Raw genomic sequence first — 19,077 nt, forward strand, 5'->3', positions numbered from 1 at the left:
AAACGCCAACTCGTCACTTCTGTCATCGGCTAACGAGATACAGGACAACAGAGACCAAATCTGAACACGCCCTGGACACGGCGAGCAGGGCTGCAAATGGACTTAACTCCACAGTGGTAATTATTCTCCAACATCAGACAGCTGCTTCTTCACAGCAGATGCAGAAGAGAGGGGACCTTTAATCAAGGCTTAACCAATTACCTGGGGGGTGAGGGGGAGTGAACGAGCCGGGAAAACCTAAACAGCCATATAATAGCCTTTTCTCTCTCTCTCTCTCTCTCTCGCCCCCCCCCTCGCTTAAGCTATTTGTCTCTCCTTTCCGCCCCACCCCCCCCATCACCATTCTCTCATCCCTCAGCAGATGGGCCGGATGCCAAGCATGCCATCAGTGACAGCGTCATTGTCAGTGCCACCGGTGATGCCAGCTGCCACTCTTGGCAACCTACAGACAGCTGGCTCTGTGCTGGCTCTGCGGGGGCCGCGGGGGTTTGGGAGAGGAGCTGAAGGCGGGGACGTTCGGCCGGCACAATAGGGGGCATGCTGCGCCGTGACAAGGGTGCCGTCGGCACGGCCGCCACTCGCGGCGTAACCGCGAGCCGCGCCATCACACAACCTCACCCTTGGTCGGGTGCAGGTGTGTTCTCGCAGTTAACATCTGCTGCCAGTCACCCCACTCTGTCCCTCGGCAGATGGATGGCTGTCGTTGCCGGCGTCACCGGCGCGGCCCCCGCCTGAAGAGATTGTTTACTTGTTTGTCTCGCGCACGGAGCAGGAGGCGCAGAAGGCCTGGCAGCTGCTTGGCATCCCCGTCCCTTTATATTTGATGAATTGATTTTTAAGGGTAACAGGAGAACAACAAAGCAGGTCTCAAATTACCAACCCAAACAAAGCGGCGGGGCCGCGCGCCGATAACGTCCCCTTCTCCCTGTGACCCGGATGAAACAATACAGCACCTAGAGTCACACGGGTGGGGTTTCGCTGGAGGCACTCCATGGCGTACAGCCTTCGCGTGCCTGCCACGGCAACAAGCGTGACAGAGCGGAGTACGACCTGAAGTCTGGTGTGGTAGGCGGCGGTGACCGAGAACCCCCTCAACCGCCCCCTCACTAGGGGTGGTGAAATGAAACTCCTAACGATCCTGCACCGATGCGGTGAAGAACATTATTGGTTACGTCATAATGACGTTTCTCTGTGATTTCCTGGCGGCGGAATAAAAATTCTAGATAAAAAGTTGTGCCGGTAGTGACTATGGCTGCCTGATCTGAGTACAGCACTGCTGTGTTCGATTGAAAAACGCCGGGTTCAGGTGTCCGCGTGAACGAGACCTTTGGCAACGTAATGTGAAGTAACGTCGATGGGATGCATTGTGACGCATGGTTTTTGTAATGAAGGTTCACGCCATTCTGCACTGCGCACCAGTGCCGGATTACCCTATACACCGGTGTATTCTTCACCGCTCATCTGATCCCTCCACTGTGCTGGAAAACGAAGGGGTGGTCTTCACGAAAAGCCGCATGTCCGCATCACAGTTAATGCAGAACGGGCGTGATGGTAATGAGGCTTCAAATACAAACAAAGATCTGCCCGACTGCCTGCTGCAAACTGCGTATTTGCACATGACCACAATGGCTGCGCAACAATATTTTTCTGCATTTTATCATTTGGACTGACTTTATGTGCCTTGCTTTTTGACCGTCTTGGCTAAAATCAATATTTACAATGTATCTACTGGCAATGAAGACCAACACGGAAAAGAACCCGCAAAGATGACCGGAACGACAAAAAGACCTCACTGTGGGCGTGAATGGCAATAAGACTGAGCATAAAGACATAAATACGAAGAGGGAAATGGTCTCTTGTATAAGTGGTGAAAGCGTACTTTGGTATATACTGTATGTAATTATGAAATTTGGAATACATTGTAATCCGGATTTACATCTTTATAGTGCGTATTGATTATGCTAGCATTATACTGACCACTTTACGCGAAAACCACTTTACGTAAATATTAAAACATTTAAGACAGTAGAATAGCACAGTATAAAATGTACTTGGTCCTGTTCAATATATTTTTACCAAAAAATGAAAAAAGAAATGAAATAAGAGTTAAAATATACTTATGGGGTGTCCTCAGAATGATCCTGCAAACCTCAATTCAGGCCCCAGACAACACATTACTCACTGGAATCTGATATTTATTGTTTCTAAAAATAAAAAAAGATAAAAGAATGTAGCATGCTGGGCACCCACGTGAAAAAAGGAAGACTTACGTAGGCACGTGCTTTCTGCTCTACGCGACGCCATGAAGTCAGATGAGGTTAACTCGGCCCTGCCTCGGAGAATGCCTGTAGCTCATATGAGAGCCATTAGGAAGAGAGCGCCATTACTCTGCGCGCAGACGCTGAATTAGTGAGTGCATTTCTTATAAACCGCAGGACCTGCGCAACACCTAAAGGGTTTGATGCGCTGTGTCTTTCGAAGAAACACTAAACATTCAGGCCACGCCGCAAAAACAGATTAATAGACGAGACCACTTCTAGTGGCCCGGTTTCATACGTCAGACCAGACTGCCACGTTTAGAATGCTGCTCATGCAATTAGGGTAAGTAGCTACATGGCTAAACAGCTATAGTGCATGTTCCATTTCAGACGCACGATGAGGTCACCTACAGACATGGAGGGGATAAGATATATGGGCCGAGACAAAGGAGGAAAGAAACCACGACAGAGCAAGAAGAAGGTAGAGCGGGGAGGGAAGATTGCTCCCAGCTGTGGAACCCTGGGAAACCTCCTGGGCCTTGCTGTTACCAGCACACATGCATTCGTCAATGCCTATTTAGTCCATTACGGAACACGTTCAGCAGGTCAGCTCTGCTCGCCCTGTCCAGCCAGTCAACGTTCTGTTCTGCGAAAAACGGGGGCTCGCACGACAGGCCCGGACCCTCCCACACACTGGCGCTTCATCATTAACGGTCCCCGGAGCCGCACCAGGCTACTGTAAACACAGGCCCGGCGAAATGAACGGCTGCCACGGGGTGATGGGTTCAAAACCTGGCCGAAACCTCAGGCAGATGCCGCGCTGCCCGACCTCCGCATGGCTCCGGCCTGCAAAGCAGCCACTTATGGCTCATTTGGCTGTCAAAGCGGTCTGCAGTCTCCCACGTTAACTGCGCGGATTAAAGGAAGGGTCCTAATTGCTTCCTTCGAGGGCAGAAAGGATTAGATCAAGAGAGCTGATGAGGCGATGATGAGCCCGGCTCGAAATTAGGCCGCGACGGAGAGTCTCTGAGGAGTCCCACCCCCCAAATGAGGAAACAGATATTTATGAGCTCCAGGAGATGGTCGGATTTCGAGGTACGGGTTTTCCACGGTGCTGAAACACTTTGAAAAGTAAAAAAAAAAAAAAAAGGATAAGATTCACAATCTACCGATTTAGCACACGGATCTCACGGTGCAGTCAATGTGCACAAAAGAGCGACGGCAGAACGAGTGCGGCTGGGCAGGGTGGGCACCGGGCGAAATGTTTATACTCTCCATCGCTGTCAAGGAAGCCTGACTCATTTTCAAAAAGCCACAACCACAGCACGAGGCTCACCGCAGAGGCGACTTCACTGCCGGGCCGTCCTGCGGGTGGCTTCATCTGCAAAGACCACGTCTGCGGCCCGGGGCGCTCACTTCTCAGCAGCGGGCCGACGAGGGACCGGGAGGACTCGGCAGAGAGACTGACACCAAGGTGAAGGAGTCTGAACAACACCGGAATCTGGAGCACGCGTGTGTATGTGGGTCTCCCACATGCGGCTGAAAAGAGGCCAGAATGTAGGTCTCCCGACATGGGTCCGGTCCGGGAGTCGCAGGTCCGACTCCTTCATGTCTGCCTTTCATCTGCCACTTCCATCCTTCGCCACTTTGATCAGCTGGGCCGCGCTTGAAGCCCTCCCAAACGGCGCCTTCAAACGGGGCCCAGCTCCCTGTTCTCCTTCGCATCGACAGCAGGGGAAGACCGGAAGGTCCAGAAACGGCGGATACGGGTCAGGGCAGAGGGAGAAATGCGGCTGATGAGAGAGCGAGCGCGGAATTTCCCCGCACAGACGGGACAAGCGGCTCGTCTCGTTATGTGTACCAGGGACAGAAACTTTTCGTATGAGTTCGAGCGTGATTTTTTCATACACCACATGAAAGCTGAGAATGAGTGTTGCGGGGGGGAACCTCCGAGCAGCGGAGTCCTGCGTCACCGAGCCCAAAGTGCGTCCCCTGCGCTGCGGCCGTCAACGCATCAGACGTGTCATTTATAGTAAACGCTGCAGATACGAAAGGGCAATGTGTTTCCCCTCTTCGTGAAAGAAATCGTAAACTGTCGTCATGGTGACACAGGAAGTTACAACTTGGAAATGATCACACAAGTCAAGAAAAACATTTTTTGCTTAAAAGTGACAGTGGATGCAGGGAAGCACTTTGTCCTCTGTCACTCCGCCCATATTAGTGACTAATGTGGCAAAGATGTAATTTAGCATGAAGGCAAATATTGTTCTACAGAATGAAAGTCGCGGGAGGTTACGCTCCGGCCCGGACGGGAGAGTGAATAACGAAAGTAAACACTTTTGTGGTCAACCTTCTGACATTTGCGTCACAGTTCAAGCCAAATTGTGACACAAAGGTCCCAGGGGGGACTGCAGGACTCCCCCCCGCTTTCTTCGCCAGGTTATTCTGCAGATATAATTCATCTGTACGTTGCTGTAGTGAAAGACACAGAGAGACATGATGATGACAGCTGTGGGGACACTGACAGGAACCCTGCAGGAGGGTCTGGTCCACAACTGTGCGGTTTTGGGAAAACATTGCATACACACACACACACACACACACACACTCTGTTTTTGCTTATTTCTATGATTTAGGGTTCGATAAACTGGCCCTCGGCTCTGAAAGACAGAGATGACAGGACGGGAGGGGCAGAAACCTGAAACTCCCACCGAGGCTGACCGGCCCATCGCCTCCCCAGAGAGACACGAAGCCACGTCTTCCCTCCGATTAACAGCGGGCCGCGCTGCTCGGTCCCGCTTGGCGCGGGACAATGCGAGGGAACGCGGTGACGTGACGGGGCCGCAGCTGCCGAGCCGCTGAAAGCCCCACGCCGGTGTTACCGCCACACACAGCCTCCACAAGCGTTCATTAGCGGGATATCCTGCTACTAGGCTGGATCCGGCTTTTGACCGGATTCAGACTATTTGAATTCGTCGTTGACAATATCTAATTCCATCTTGCCAACTGATAAGCTGTCAGCATTTAATTCAAATTCTTACTTGAAGCTACATTAGTACAAATCTACGTGTTTTTAATTCTAATTTCCGATGACTTACAGATGGCTGTACGATACTAAAGATACTAAACAATTGGTGGAAAGAAATAGTGAAAAAAGTTGGCTGGAAATGTAGCACCATTCTGTTCCACAAACGTTCTCCATACGTTCATATAAATTACACCTTAGAACGTTAGGTAAAGGGTTTTTCATCAATTCATATTTGAAGGAAGTTTTCTTTAAAATTGTCTCTACTGACAAACTGATAACATGCAGTGTCAATCATGACTATAATTATTAATGGGACTGATTACCTTGATTTGGGTTTAAAATATAACTGGCCAAAATGGATAATATGGATCAGGTAAAACCAGTGCATCAGTGATGTGAGGCCTTTAAAAAATGCTCCATCAGTAATACACCGTATGTAAAATCGTCTAAACTATGTGAAATGTATCCACAATATTACGCATGAAAAAAAATCTGCATTAATAATACAGAGTATGCTGAGCATGCTACAGGATCACAGGGGAAAGCTGAGTAATCTGCACTTCACTTATCAGAAGCAGACACCTTCACCAGGACAGAGCCAGAAGTGCGATCTGGCCAGAGCCGGGCTCCGTGCGGTCAAGCGTACATTTACACGGTAACCCGAAATCAACAAATGAAGAAAATACCAGACAAATGAAGTTTATTTCTTGCAAAGGCCAGGAAATATTCAGAAATGAGAGTGCATGGGGAGCTGCGTGGAGCCTCTGGGCGCCTTTGTTTGTGTCGACTCTGTGGCTCGCGCTGCACACCCATCAGCCAGCCGCATTTCTCCTCCTCCTCCTCCTCCTCCTCCTCCGAGGCTCCCGGCACAGAGCACCATCAGCACAAAGCCCGCTGGCTGCCAGCGCTCGCAGCCCATCGATCCGGCAGCCTGATTACCACACAGCTGCAACGCCTTTGACTTTCACGTGTGACCTCCCTCCTCCCTCCATCTCCACCATACCCTCCTCTTCCTCCCATCTCTCCCTCCCGCAGCAGCGGCGCAAACCGAGCAGTTCTGGCCACGGAGCAACGGAAAAAATGATGACATCATATTGTCTGGAAAAAGGAAAAGGTGGCATGAGGTGATATAGAATTATGGAAAGAAAATAACCGGCGCAATTTTGCAGCGCTTTACTCTTATGTACTGTAACAATAAACTCGAAATGACACAACAGGTCCAGGATGGTGTGTGTAACAATGACTTCAATTTTATGTTGACCGTTTTTATTCCACCTTCACCCAATGAGTCGCAGTAGAAGGGTGGAACAATGCTGTAAAGTGATTGGAGTTCATTTTGCATATTTTATGACTACATTGCTCAGCCCTCGACCAAGCAAGAAGAAGGATGAGCGAGAAGGGCTGAACACGGCCACCGTGGAATCGTTAGGTTACTGAGCGGCGGTGAGGGTCTGCGGCTCAGCACCGTATGGATTTCTCCTCGGCGAGTGCACACAGGCGAGGAACTGGGTTGAAATCCATTCGGATGGCTGCACCATTTGATACAGTAAACCGTAAACTGCTACATTCACCTTCCTCTTTATGTTACAGTTATTTCATTTATTTCAAAACTACACTGAGGTTTCGAGCAAATTTGTGATGATGATATTTATGGCAGCGAGCAGTACAGTAAAACAGTTGTGGAACCGCATATGTAAAAAAAAAAACACTAGTTTTACAATAACAATAGCTAAAGCAGGTTAAAGGAAGCGTGTAACACTTCAGGAGCTCTACAGCAGTATCTTCTCATCGCACCCTTACAGCCTGGCTGTACTTCTAGTCCTTGATCATAATGCTGCGTAGACAGAAAGTGTTTTGTCCCCATCATTGGGAATTCATATTCGCTGCGCTCGGTCTCAGACAGGTCTGGCCTTGTATCAGTGTGCATGCTAGTTAATGTAAATGTAATCATGTAAAGATTTCAGCCAGGACGGTATGATGTTTCTGCATCTATTTCGGTGATGCATCTGTATAAGCTGGTTTTAAAAACGGATATTAATATGACTGAATGACAATAATCAACACCCTGATGCTTTTGATGATATCATTTTCATCTTTTACATTCATCTCATGGGGTGAAGGGGGAGGGGCAGCCCAAACAGCTCTTTACTGTCAATAAAACAGACCACAGCTCTACTGGAAAACCCCGAGCCACAAAATCATCCGATCAACACAGACCACCGATTAAAAAATCTTTATGATGGTTTTGATTCTTGTTTTTTACATCTAGACTTGTAATAAAGTGGTAATTGTAATAAAGTGGAATTTATTAAATTGAGATCAGTTCATTCATGCCCTCATATCCCATGTTGCATATGTGAAATGATATTTTATGGTGCCATATGGCGCAGTTTGTCATTGAACGTGTAAACACATCCTGGACGCTGGCCCTTTAAGGAGATAAGGAAGAACACCTCCCCCTGTTGGAGGTTTCATGAGCGCTGAACTTGACCTAAAGTGACCCTCGTCCTCCCACCCACTCTAAATTTCCGTTGCCGGAGCAGTGGAGCACATTCCTCCACCGTTGAGTTTACTGAACATGTGTGTGTGTGTGTGTGTGTGTGTGTGTGTGTGTGTGTGTTTTCCTCAACACCGACGCTTCCATTGCAGACAAACGTGCACAGACTGAGATATGGTCCACTGGAGACAAAGTCTGTTCTGTGCACCACCGTTGACTGGGGAGCCGGCAGGGAAGGGAGAGTTCAGTGGCGGGTCAAGGCAGACAGGATGAGCTTTTTGGCCTGATCAGTCCTCAGTAGTTTTGGCTTATACCCCCCACCCTTCCTGAGACGTGCATTTTGTCAAATGTGTAAACCCACCACGGAATTTGTTTTGACATACTTTACGGTGTGTATATTTTTACAGCTGCCCCAAAGCCAGAAAAGAAGCCTCAAACAGACCAGCGCAGGGTCACGCGACGAAGCCGGATACGGCCGCGCTCACAGCCCGATCCCCATCGGTGCCGTCGCCTTCCATACGCGTTTATTTCGGAAACATTTACATTTACATTTTACAGCATTTACCAGACGCCCTTATCCAGGACTTACAATCAGTATTTACAGGGACAGTCCCCCCCTGGAGACACTCAGGGTTAAGTGTCTTGCTCAGGGACACAATGGTAGTAAGCGGGATTTGAACCTGGGTCTCCTGGTTCATAGGCGAGTGTGTTACCCACTAGGCTACTACCACGCGGGAAACATTCAAACGAACGTAAACGCCTTTGTCGCTTGTGAAGGCCGACGCTACCATAATCTGAAGTCAGGTTGTTTTCGTGTCCCTAGTTGAACCTGCCAGAGGCGGCGGGGTGGGGAAATGTGGGTGTTGTCCTTGGACTCCGTGCCACGCGGGACTCCTTTCCTGCAGCCTGCCTCATTAGTAGAGACAGTAAAAAAAAAAAAAAGACGTCGGCGAGCTCAAGCCACGTCTCGAGTCCGCGGACGCTTTACGCAGGCGAGCGCGTGTTTTTTTCCTGTGTCAACGAGAGAGAGAGAGAGAGAGAGAGCGCGGAAAAGTGACGCTACGCCTTTAAGAGCAAATGCTGACTGGCTGCCTTCATCCCTCACCCCATGCGCTCCGCCCCGCTCCTCCACCACCCCCCTTCCTCTGCGTGGCTGGCTCTCTGGCTCGCCCCCTCCGCTTGGAGCGAGAGTGAAAAGCCACAACTCCTTATCTGAGGCTTTACAGCCAGGAGTTTGGAGGCTATTAGGCAGGTCAGGTGACAAGCAGGCCGCCCCTCTGAACCAGACGTTTAAGGGGTGAAGGTCGCCGGCGGCATTCCAGCTGCCGCACCGTACTCTCCCCCGTTCACAGGCTGCTCCGTAGTGCTCTGTTGCGTGTTCTCAGGTAATTCTGCACTTCCGGGATGCTGGATTCAAATATTCACAATTCACAGACTTGTATTACCTACAGTGCCGGTGCAGCGATATATTGTCATATGACCAGTGATGTTGAGGAGACTCAAAATATTTTAGATTGCATTACTATATCGAATTTCAAAAAGACAATATTGATTTTAATCAATAGTTTACAGGCTTAATAAGAACTTTATTAAGCAGGACCCCAGAATAAATAGGCTATATAGTTAAGGATTCATATTTGCATCTGCTGGATACATTTCAAGTTATTTCTTTTTGTTCTTCTAGAAATAATGGCTATAAATTAAGATCAGGTAACTCCAGATGCCGCTTGTACACAAATTGGACATGTGAGGGTGTTCCTCTGTAATAAGCATAGGTAATACTCCCAAAAACTATACAGTATAAGGGAAGATGCAGACACTCTGGCAGTGCTCTTGTAATTCTGTATTTCTATTACCCACAAATCAAATTACACAATCATAATAATTGCTATGAAACATATAATGGCCTAAGTAAGACCATATGATATCAAGGTATTTAAAACTAAAAATCTTGTTTTTTTTTAATGTGAGCAATGCAATAAGAATATGATTTTTTACATATATGACAATTTTATATATAAAAATGCAGGCTTACAAAAATCATATTCTTATTGCAAAAAACAAGATTTAAAATTTTAAATCATATTCTTATTAGACACACACACACACACACACACACACACACACACACACACACGCACATAAATGTATATAAAGTCTAGAACAGGAGGGTGTCTGTATTTCTCTGAAGTTGGAGACTAAACACACAAGGATGAAAGCAGGAACACAATGGGAACCCCTGGAGCGGGCGGAGGCGGGTTGGCATTCGGCCCCTGTGACACTGTGGATGCTGAGTCACCGTGCCGGCTTGTTGTCTCACTCTCCATCATCGTGACACAGCGGCCGCTACGCCACGGCACCACCATTAATACTGCGGTGGCGCACTAATGCAACACAGTAGTGCAGCGCTGTACTGCTGCTAAACGCACACACACCTCAGGAGGAGAAAAGGAAACGCAAAAATCATACAAGAAGGGCTCATCTCACGGTGACATGCTCGTACCGACTGTGACAATGGTACAAAGCCCCCTTAGAAGGTCTCTCAGCCGACCCCTTTCACTGCACGTCAACGCAGGCTGTGGCACAGACTCAGGCTCCCAGAACCAGGCCACGCATCAGCTGGCGCCCAGCTTTCCCTGCTAACTACCAGGCTACACCCTTTTATACAACACTGTAAATTTTAACACATCTCTGAGGCTGGCGTTCAAAGCCATGCTCATTTAAAAATGATTTACAGCGTCGGGAGTTGGCTCCGTTCGATCCTTCGCCCCTCCCTCTGTCCTGTTAAACCAATGTTGCACTGTGCTCTGTGCCACTCAGGCCCTGACAGTAAAACTCTTGTTTAGAAAGGTCACTCACGGCACTCTGCAGAGTGTGACTGGATGTGCCGGTACAATAATGCTCTTTCTCGGCCTCGCAGAGCCACTGAGTCAGCAGAAGGTTTTACAAGAGCCCAGCCGTCTCTACTTTTATTTTTATTCAGGCTGGAGCATCTCTCATAACGAAGTCTTCTTCGCACTCTGCTGTTTGTCAGGTGGATGATGGACACGACCGCCACCTCCCTCGTTGCCAAAAAACAAAATGACGGTCATTTTCTCAAATCACGCCCCGATGCAGAAAATAAAGAGTAGAAAAGTGGACCTGCACGCACTCACCTCTCTCCTGCACAAAGTAGGCCAGGTAGAGGTCAAGCTCTTTCACCGATACGCTGATGTGGTGTGGCTGAACGCAGAGGATGGGGTTGCTGCACTGGCCACCTTTGACCAGCCGCTCTCCATCGGTGCTCTCCAACGGGATCCCTTTGAACAAGATGACCATCACCAGGTCCAGCCTCCAAACCTTGTCGGCCTGCCTGAGACAGTCGATCCTCCGCATTTTGCCCTTCTGGTCAGGGTTGGAGAGGACACAGCAGGGCGATTTCTTGCCTGTGATGGATAGCACAAAGTCCTCACGGCACTCCGGGCGGATGTCCTTGCGGAGCTTGGCCAGCAGCCGTGACGCCCACTTCTGCTTGACCTCGGGCTTCTCGCCCAGCAGCTCATCCTTGACCGCGCGTTCTTCATCCTTAGTCATCCTCTTCTCATGCTTCTTGAAGTACTTGCGCTTGCGTGCCTGCAGGTTGAACCAGGTGTAGGCGAAGGCACGCACATGCGGCAGTAGAGCCTCAATGAATGGATGAAACTCATCCTGCAGGAGAAGACAGGACATGTTCGTTTCAATTATATATCGGTCTGTAAAATGAACATTTACAGATAATACTGCTCAAAGGTCAACGGATTCAGCATTAAGGAGACGTATGGTCGGCATACCATGTGACTTGTGGCATTGACCTTTAATATCTAGCACACATCTGTAACATTTTTTGTATTAAACAGTGAATGTTTTGTGTGGAACCAAAAACCGCACAACATTTTGTTGAGTAAAATTTTTTTTTAAAATTCTGTATACATGTCATTACATCTAACCATGTCATTATGAGGAAACTCAATTTCCAAAGAGCTACCACTTGCTTACCAACCTGCTAGCTAGTTCGCTAGCAGAACTAGCTAAGTTGACATTTCAAAAATATCATACTATAAATGTTTGTGTGAGAGAAAATTTTTTTGCAGGTATGTAAATATTTTTCATATAATTCTGTTGTTTAGCTAGTTACAGTGGCCATTCTATATATCGCTAGCTACACTCGTTTTGTTGTGAACTGTATACACTAAATGGGAATTTGTGACTGTCATGGGTGTACTAGTAAATACAGGTAGCATTTGTTTTTATATTGGTTAGATATATATAACCATCCGTTTCTTTTCAGACATTCTGTAAAATGTAATTCACTCACAATACACCAGTGGGACGGTAAAAAATTTCCTACATAAGTATTTTCTCTGCTGCTATACATAAAGTCCTTACTTATCAAACAACCATGGACTTGATTCCATGCTAGAAACCGCATTCATTTGTGCTCAAAATGCCTATTGTAACGTGTAAAGCGAATGCGTAGACATCGTTGTGGACATCAACTCCACACAGTCTGAAAAAAGACAGTTGCATCCGTTCTGGCCCACCGTCCCCGATCTGGAAGATACGCCCCCGTGTGCAGCACTCATTGATCCAGTTATGTTTTGTTGACAATTTTCCCTCTTAGTAGTGAGAATTCAACAACTACAGTATGCATCTGGGTGCCTTTGAGGCAGAACACAAGCCACAGTTACTTTACTCAATAACTGGGTACTGCTCATTTGGAATTGCTAACTATTTCCAGACTGAAAATACAATTCATTATATATTTTTTTGCTTTTATATCGGTCTGCTTTTATTGTTGGTAGCCTAATTCTGAATCTGAAGTCTCCTTCCGAAATTCAGCCTTAGTGCAGAATTACAGCCACTTTCTGCCAGTCATACAATGAGGTTTCCCCAGGATGCATTGTTTCGGTGTCTGTAGCTTTAAATGCTAATGAGGAGGAGAGAGGCGGGACGAGGAGGTGAGAAATGACGTCATCAACACCATTCACCAACCACAAAGTTTGCCGCAACCAGGAAGTCGTGTTGCTGATTTTTCAAGAAAAAATAATAATTTGAGTCTTTGCGTGTCAGAACTAAAAAAACATTTGTACTCATTTTCACATCCACTCAGCGAGCAACTGCAATGCTTCGCATGTTTGCAAGCCATGACAGTTGGTGGACTTACATTTTTAGTGGAGGGATGGAAAATTCTCTAGTCGTGAGAAACGGGAGGTAACCTTTCCCCTTATGATGTCATAAGGGGACAAATTCCAGATCAGACCATCTGAGCTGCCACTCTCTGAACAGTGAAGCAGAATGGCCAAAGCACTCTTTACACCTAGCGCCATTTCTAGCCACTGCAGGACCACAGACTGGCTAGGGCAGATCTTCATGGCTGTGCCTATTCTCAGTGGTGTTGTGGACAAGTCCAGAGGAGCACACCGGACCACAGGAGGTCTTTGGGGACCAGAACGTGTGGGACAAGAGCACCCCACAAACTCCACAGGCCAACCAGCGGAGCCTAATTGGAAATGACTGTGGCACACTGCAGATCTCATGCAATAAACAGCCTGAACTGCTCTCAGCAGCACAACATTTTAAATGCTTCCAGCTGTCCCTGCCAGAGCTGCCGGCTTGCACAGTACAACATCGGTTTTAGATAAACCTTTAAAACCCCATCCTTCCCACACAGAACTTTCACTTGAGCCCGGATAACCAAATGTATTCTTTCCTTTGTTCTTGAAAAGTGACACTACTGCTTGCCAGGGGTAAAAAGAGGACACCTATATTCTACCTGAATAAAATATCACTTTCACACTGCATGGATTCTTGTAAAGAGCCAGCATTTGACATTTCAGCACATCCTAAAAGCATTTTTTTTTTTACCAACCGTTCACATGTAAGAGACACCAAAAGAACCTATGTTGCTCCCTTTATTTTACATGAAATTTACGTTTCACTGATTTGGTCAGGCTCCGTACACTGTACATTTTCAAGGGCAAGAGGCAGGGGACTTCACCCAGAACAGGAAACCAGATTTTCACATCTATTTTTACTCGGCAGCAACAGTCAGGCATAATGTGTTTATAATTCCAGCTTTTCCAACTTCACGTTGCAGAAGAAGTTCAAAGAACAACATTGTGCTGCAATTCTGAGGTCGAGAGTTCCTTGTCTTGGCCTGCAGAATGTACAGTGTGCATACAGATCTGTAATCAGTGGCGGAAGAAGGCCCGTGGAGCAGTGATACAGTTACTGTGTAAACTTTCCAGAGTTTACAAAGAGATTGGTAGAAACTGCGCTGATAGAAACCAGAGAGAGTCTGAAAAAAAAAAGACAATCCAATGAGGTTTTTCCCGAAAAAGTTTTTTCCAATGGGAACCGAACATCCAGACTGCCACTGGTAGAGCAACCAGGCCTTTTTGTTGAACTGAAAGAAGGCTTCAAACAGATTTCTATTCAAACACAAGAAATATAATCTTAATGCAAAAGTACAGTAACAGGAAATTGCTGATCAGCGTGTATTAAACGTTTGTGTGTATGTTTCACAGCCCCCTGGTTAAAGTTGCTCTTTATTATGTGCTCAGTTAGTTGTGGACAAGTCCTCGGGCAAAAATAAACATTAATTAGACTTTCGTTTCCAGTCCTCGTTTTTGAATCAGTTCCACGGGAGCCAGAACTCCAAGACGAACCCACACGGGCCTTTTGTCAGAGCTTGAGAAACTTATATAGCCACCCCTCCCCATTAGGCTCCAATGTTTTCATAGCGGCCCGCCTCCCCCACTACCTGACCAAATCTACAGCTTCCATCTGTGGAAGCCAAACGTTTTACAGGCGTCTCTGGACTGTCACGCAAACCTACGTCTGTCCCACCTGGACACTTAAGTCTCAGCACCTTCTCTAGGAATAAATCATGGAATTCCTCCCACATCGTTATTGCTTCTGCAGGGAAAAAGCTCTGAAAAGAGCCCAGGATCTCTGAAAGATCACCCCAGTACATTTTTACTTCACATTAACGCGGCAAATCATGCACAAGCACCGAACTGCGAACCAAGCGAGCGTCTACCTTCTCCATATTATACCTGGACGCTTTCCAACAGCAGCTCGGTCTGGGATCAATTTCTCAAATGTTATTAATAAACAGAATGGATGAATGGGCTCATTATTCTGGACAAAGAAAAGATCTTTGATCTCTGGCAAGGGGTTGGAGGGTAGATCCCAAGCTCGCTGTGCTATCAGCTCTTAGCGTGCACGGTCCGAGGAGCTCCGGCCAAGCCGGTGGCTACCGGAGTGTCCTGGAAAAACCCAGTCCGGCTAGGCTAGGCTAGGGAGACGTGGCCTACCCAGCTGTATTTATGCAGTAATTGAATCATTTTGTTATTGCTGGACCGAGGGAGATGTGTTTTTATTCCCCTCCGTTGCCTGGAAACCATTTTTATTATGTCTTAAACAGAGGATGTAATTTCTTCGCAAATCTTTTTCCGACCCAAGAGGACTTGGGAGGGGCAGAACCGAGAGGATGACAGAACGGGTGAGTTTTGGTCGGGACACATGGTGTCACCATGGCGATACTTATGCGACCAGCACATGCCATTTCTCTTATCCTCACTGCTCAGAGGCAGACTTGAAAAAGAAAGAACTTTTCTTTAAATGCAACTTTGAGGAAAAAGAACTTTTCAGTAAGTTAAAACCTGGGAAATGTGAGCTCCATGCATACTGAAAGCAGCATGCAGAAATAAAAAATAAATTTTTTTTTGACCCAGGCCAAAATATATGTTACAGAGTTCTGAATTCCAGCAGAGCGGCGATTAATCTGAAATGCCATTCTAAGCTCTAATGGCAGAACACTCTCCCCCCGCCCTGCCTCCATTGTTGCACTGCAGCTGCCAAAGGTTCTGGACAAATACTGAAGATACTTTCCCGCCTTCCTCTTCTCTCCCTCTTTTCTCTGCTCGGCTGGTTAATGGCACCAGAATGCAGAAACAGCTGACTGGCTGCAATCTGAACACTGCGTTCTCCTGCCGTCACATCCTCGCTCCTCTCCTGTCTGCCAACTCTAAGTCAAACAGACCAAAGTCTCCTTAAATCTGTCAAGAGTTTTCTCAGAGCCTGTTGTTCTGTTATCGAATGGCAGTGATATTCCAAAGATGTCTTTCCAAACTCATTGCAAAGAGCAACGTTTTAAACCACATGAGAACAATTAGGTTGAGAAAAAAAGTCAACTCCAGAGCTCAAGTTCATTCAGGATCCATGGCGCTTCTTCAAAGCAGATCAAGTGGAAAATATTATGATGACAATGATGCATAAGTACACAATAGTTCCTTCAGTTTTTCTGACCAGTGCTGACTTACAGAGTTAACTTAAAGTTGGTCTTTGCCATCGTCACTCTTGTACAGGGATTTAAATCTTTTACAGCTAGTGACTGAAAATGTCAGAGAGGAGAGTAGTCATGCTGAAGCGAAAAAAAAAAAAAAACTAAAGTCATCCTTCTCACATCCAGTATTCGATGCATCTCGAGCTTCTCACTCGCTAAACAAAAGTAGCCTCAAGCCCAGAGCCCACGGGACAGACCCCGGCCTGGCCCTCGCTGGGGAGTGGAGGGAATGTACAGCTTACGACACAAACTGGGTCAAAGAGGAGATGGTGTTCAATTCCAGAACTGAGTCACCAACACTGGCTGACTCAGTGCTTTGCCATGCACAATGACGAGAGAGAGAGCGGGTGGGACACAAACCCATCTTCTACAGAAAAAGCAAGATCCCTTCTGATCTCTCCATCTCTCGAAAAACCTTCGAGCAAGTGTTGATGGAACGTTACGCTCCACTCAAGACACCTATGGCAACTTTATCTGTGCACACACAGGACCAAGCAGGACCGGGCATTAAAGCAACATGTCACTGTTGCTGAAAATATGTCTCTGTGTTTCAGAAGAGCCAAATTATTGGTCTGCATCTAACAAACATAAATAAATAAATCGAATTGGGTTAAGAACTGTGTGACACACGACTCTTGGCAGAGACTTTATAATCGATCCAATGTTTCCATTTAACAGAACCACGCAGGAAATTTCCCTCTTCCACAAGTGAAGCGTATGTTTTATGTTTTGCTTTGCTTTTAAGTGTTATTAACACTGTTCTATCCCACCAACAATTAGTACTTTCCACAGATCCAAGCTTAATGAAGTACAGAGCTCCCACCCCTCCACCACAACGATGGTTTTAAGACGGTTTTAAGACGGTTTTAAGATGGTCCCAATGTCCAGGTAACAATGCTGGGATGCTTTGGAGGCCGTAGAGGGGTTCTTCTGAACTCTGAAAAAGCCTGGTGGGAATGTGCAAATGTGGTAAAAGCCAGCGAGCGCAAGGTAAAAAAAAACCTGATTATGTGTGTTTGTGTGTGAGGGATAGCGCCACACATGAAATGGAGATTTAATCTCCAGGGCTCCATTGATGGGCTTTGTAAAGAGCCGTCGTGGAGGCTGGGCCCGTTCAATGTATAATTACAAAAGGCGACCGTGTCATGTGAATGTTAATTAGTGGAAAAAAGAAGACCTTTCATACTCTGGCATGCAGGATAGGAGCAAGAGCACTCATTACGTCTGGCTATGTGGAGCAGCAGCTAGTGATCCCCTATCTTCTGTCTGATTTCCTTTGACATTTTGCGTTCAAATTCAATTGAATTTAGGCTGTTTCACAACCTAATGCTGTTCAACCATTTTCTGTCAAACCCTTTAACATTTGGGATTGCACCCACACACAAGCCTATGCTGCTCCCTTGTTGTGGTGTAGCAGGCTCTTCTGTTTGCTAAATTGACATCATAGCCAGTCATACCTTGTCTATAAATGACTGATGGAAGTGATACAAGTTGCAGATTATGGCTGACACATTCTGAAACAGGCCCTCATACTGCAAGCTGAAACAGTCACAATTTCCTGGAAATGAAATATGTGAATTGCAGGAGTGTATGTAAACAGTAAATGCACACATTGCTGATATGCAACACAAGATGTCATTAAGCTGCTTAAATATATATGTCCAAAGCTGGTATGTTGGGTCCAGTCATACTTCCTTCTGTGCAGACACCTGCAGAAAAGACCCCCAGTCTGAGCCTCTCAGGACAATGACAGTCACATTTTTTGCCAAACTGACTGGTGCCATGCACACACAGACAAACCCAAAAAACGTTCTGCACTACACACCCGCAGCCCTAGCCTCTCTTCACTTGCGCTTTTCAGTTCAAGTGCCCGGCCCCGTCTGCAAATCCGAACGGTATGTTGTTTTGAGAATGCTAAATGGGCCCACTTGAGCTGTGACCTTTGGGGTTGGGGACAATGGACATCCATTATGTAGGATTAGAAGGATTGCTAGTCCACTCACAGAGTCGTGCCGTCAGACAGCATCTCCACCGCGCCACCGTCCTCCCCACTGAGCACAGCTTAAGCTTGGTTCACGTCTGCGCCCCGGCTCAAAGGCCGGGGCACAGAGGTCGTGACCTCGGGGATTCAAAGGATTTCTGGGGTGGTGCACACTCACAATGAGATCACATGGCTGGTGGGGAGCCACTCCTCTTTTACACGGATGAAGTGAAAAAGTTAGCGCTGTTCACCCGTGTTTTCTCGATTCATGTCTTCAGCATGACCAGATCTGACCGAACATCCCGCCAAATTGAACTGAGACTACATTCACATTTGATTCATATTCATTTTATTGTCCAGATAATTAAACGTGACACAAGCACAGACTGTCTGCAAATTAAGACTCTGATCCATAATGGCACAATGGCTGCATTGTATACTGAAGGCACATATTTTAAAGCAAGTTGGCTATTATATAAAATACAATTAATAATAATAGTAATAACTGCAAAACAAAAACCAGCAATAAATAGAAAAAACAGCCAGTGGCGACACTGTAAACTGGTGGGCGTGTGAACATATGATTTCCCACGTGAAAGTCGAGTGAAATAAACCCGCCCAGAAGGGTGGTCTAGCCCATATGCACAGGTGCACACTGGCGTGTGTGGTAAATTAACAAAAAAAAAAAAAAAAGAAGAAGAAAGACGTCTACTGGTTACAGAAACTGCTGAAAACATTTACTGTTGTGCACAGCTAATGACTGTACTTTAATATATTTTATAAATCAGTATTATGACAGCGTCGTCCGTTCTTAATCCCCTCCGAAATTCAAAATTCCGTGCATGTGGCCTGTCCATCTGTTTTCTAGATTATGCAGTTCTTTATTTCATTTCAAACCGGATCTGATGGCATTACAGAGCGCTCGGATGGAATGGAGAATCCCTT

The 19,077-nt window shown here is 46.7% G+C and overlaps 1 protein-coding gene across 4 annotated transcripts in view; it reads right to left on the minus strand.

Moving 5' to 3' along the window:
- nfic (nuclear factor I/C) overlaps positions 1–19,077 on the minus strand; it is an 82,396-nt gene that overhangs the window by 48,679 nt on the left and 14,640 nt on the right. For all 4 annotated transcript variants that reach the window (XM_029000153.1, XM_029000155.1, XM_029000154.1 and 1 more), the window contains exon 2: positions 10,939–11,470. In XM_029000153.1, coding sequence (XP_028855986.1) covers positions 10,939–11,470 — 532 coding nt within the window. The remainder of the gene's footprint in view (positions 1–10,938; positions 11,471–19,077) is intronic.

Source organism: Denticeps clupeoides, chromosome 13 (genome assembly GCF_900700375.1).
Source record: "Denticeps clupeoides chromosome 13, fDenClu1.1, whole genome shotgun sequence".
Lineage (NCBI taxonomy): Eukaryota > Metazoa > Chordata > Actinopteri > Clupeiformes > Denticipitidae > Denticeps > Denticeps clupeoides.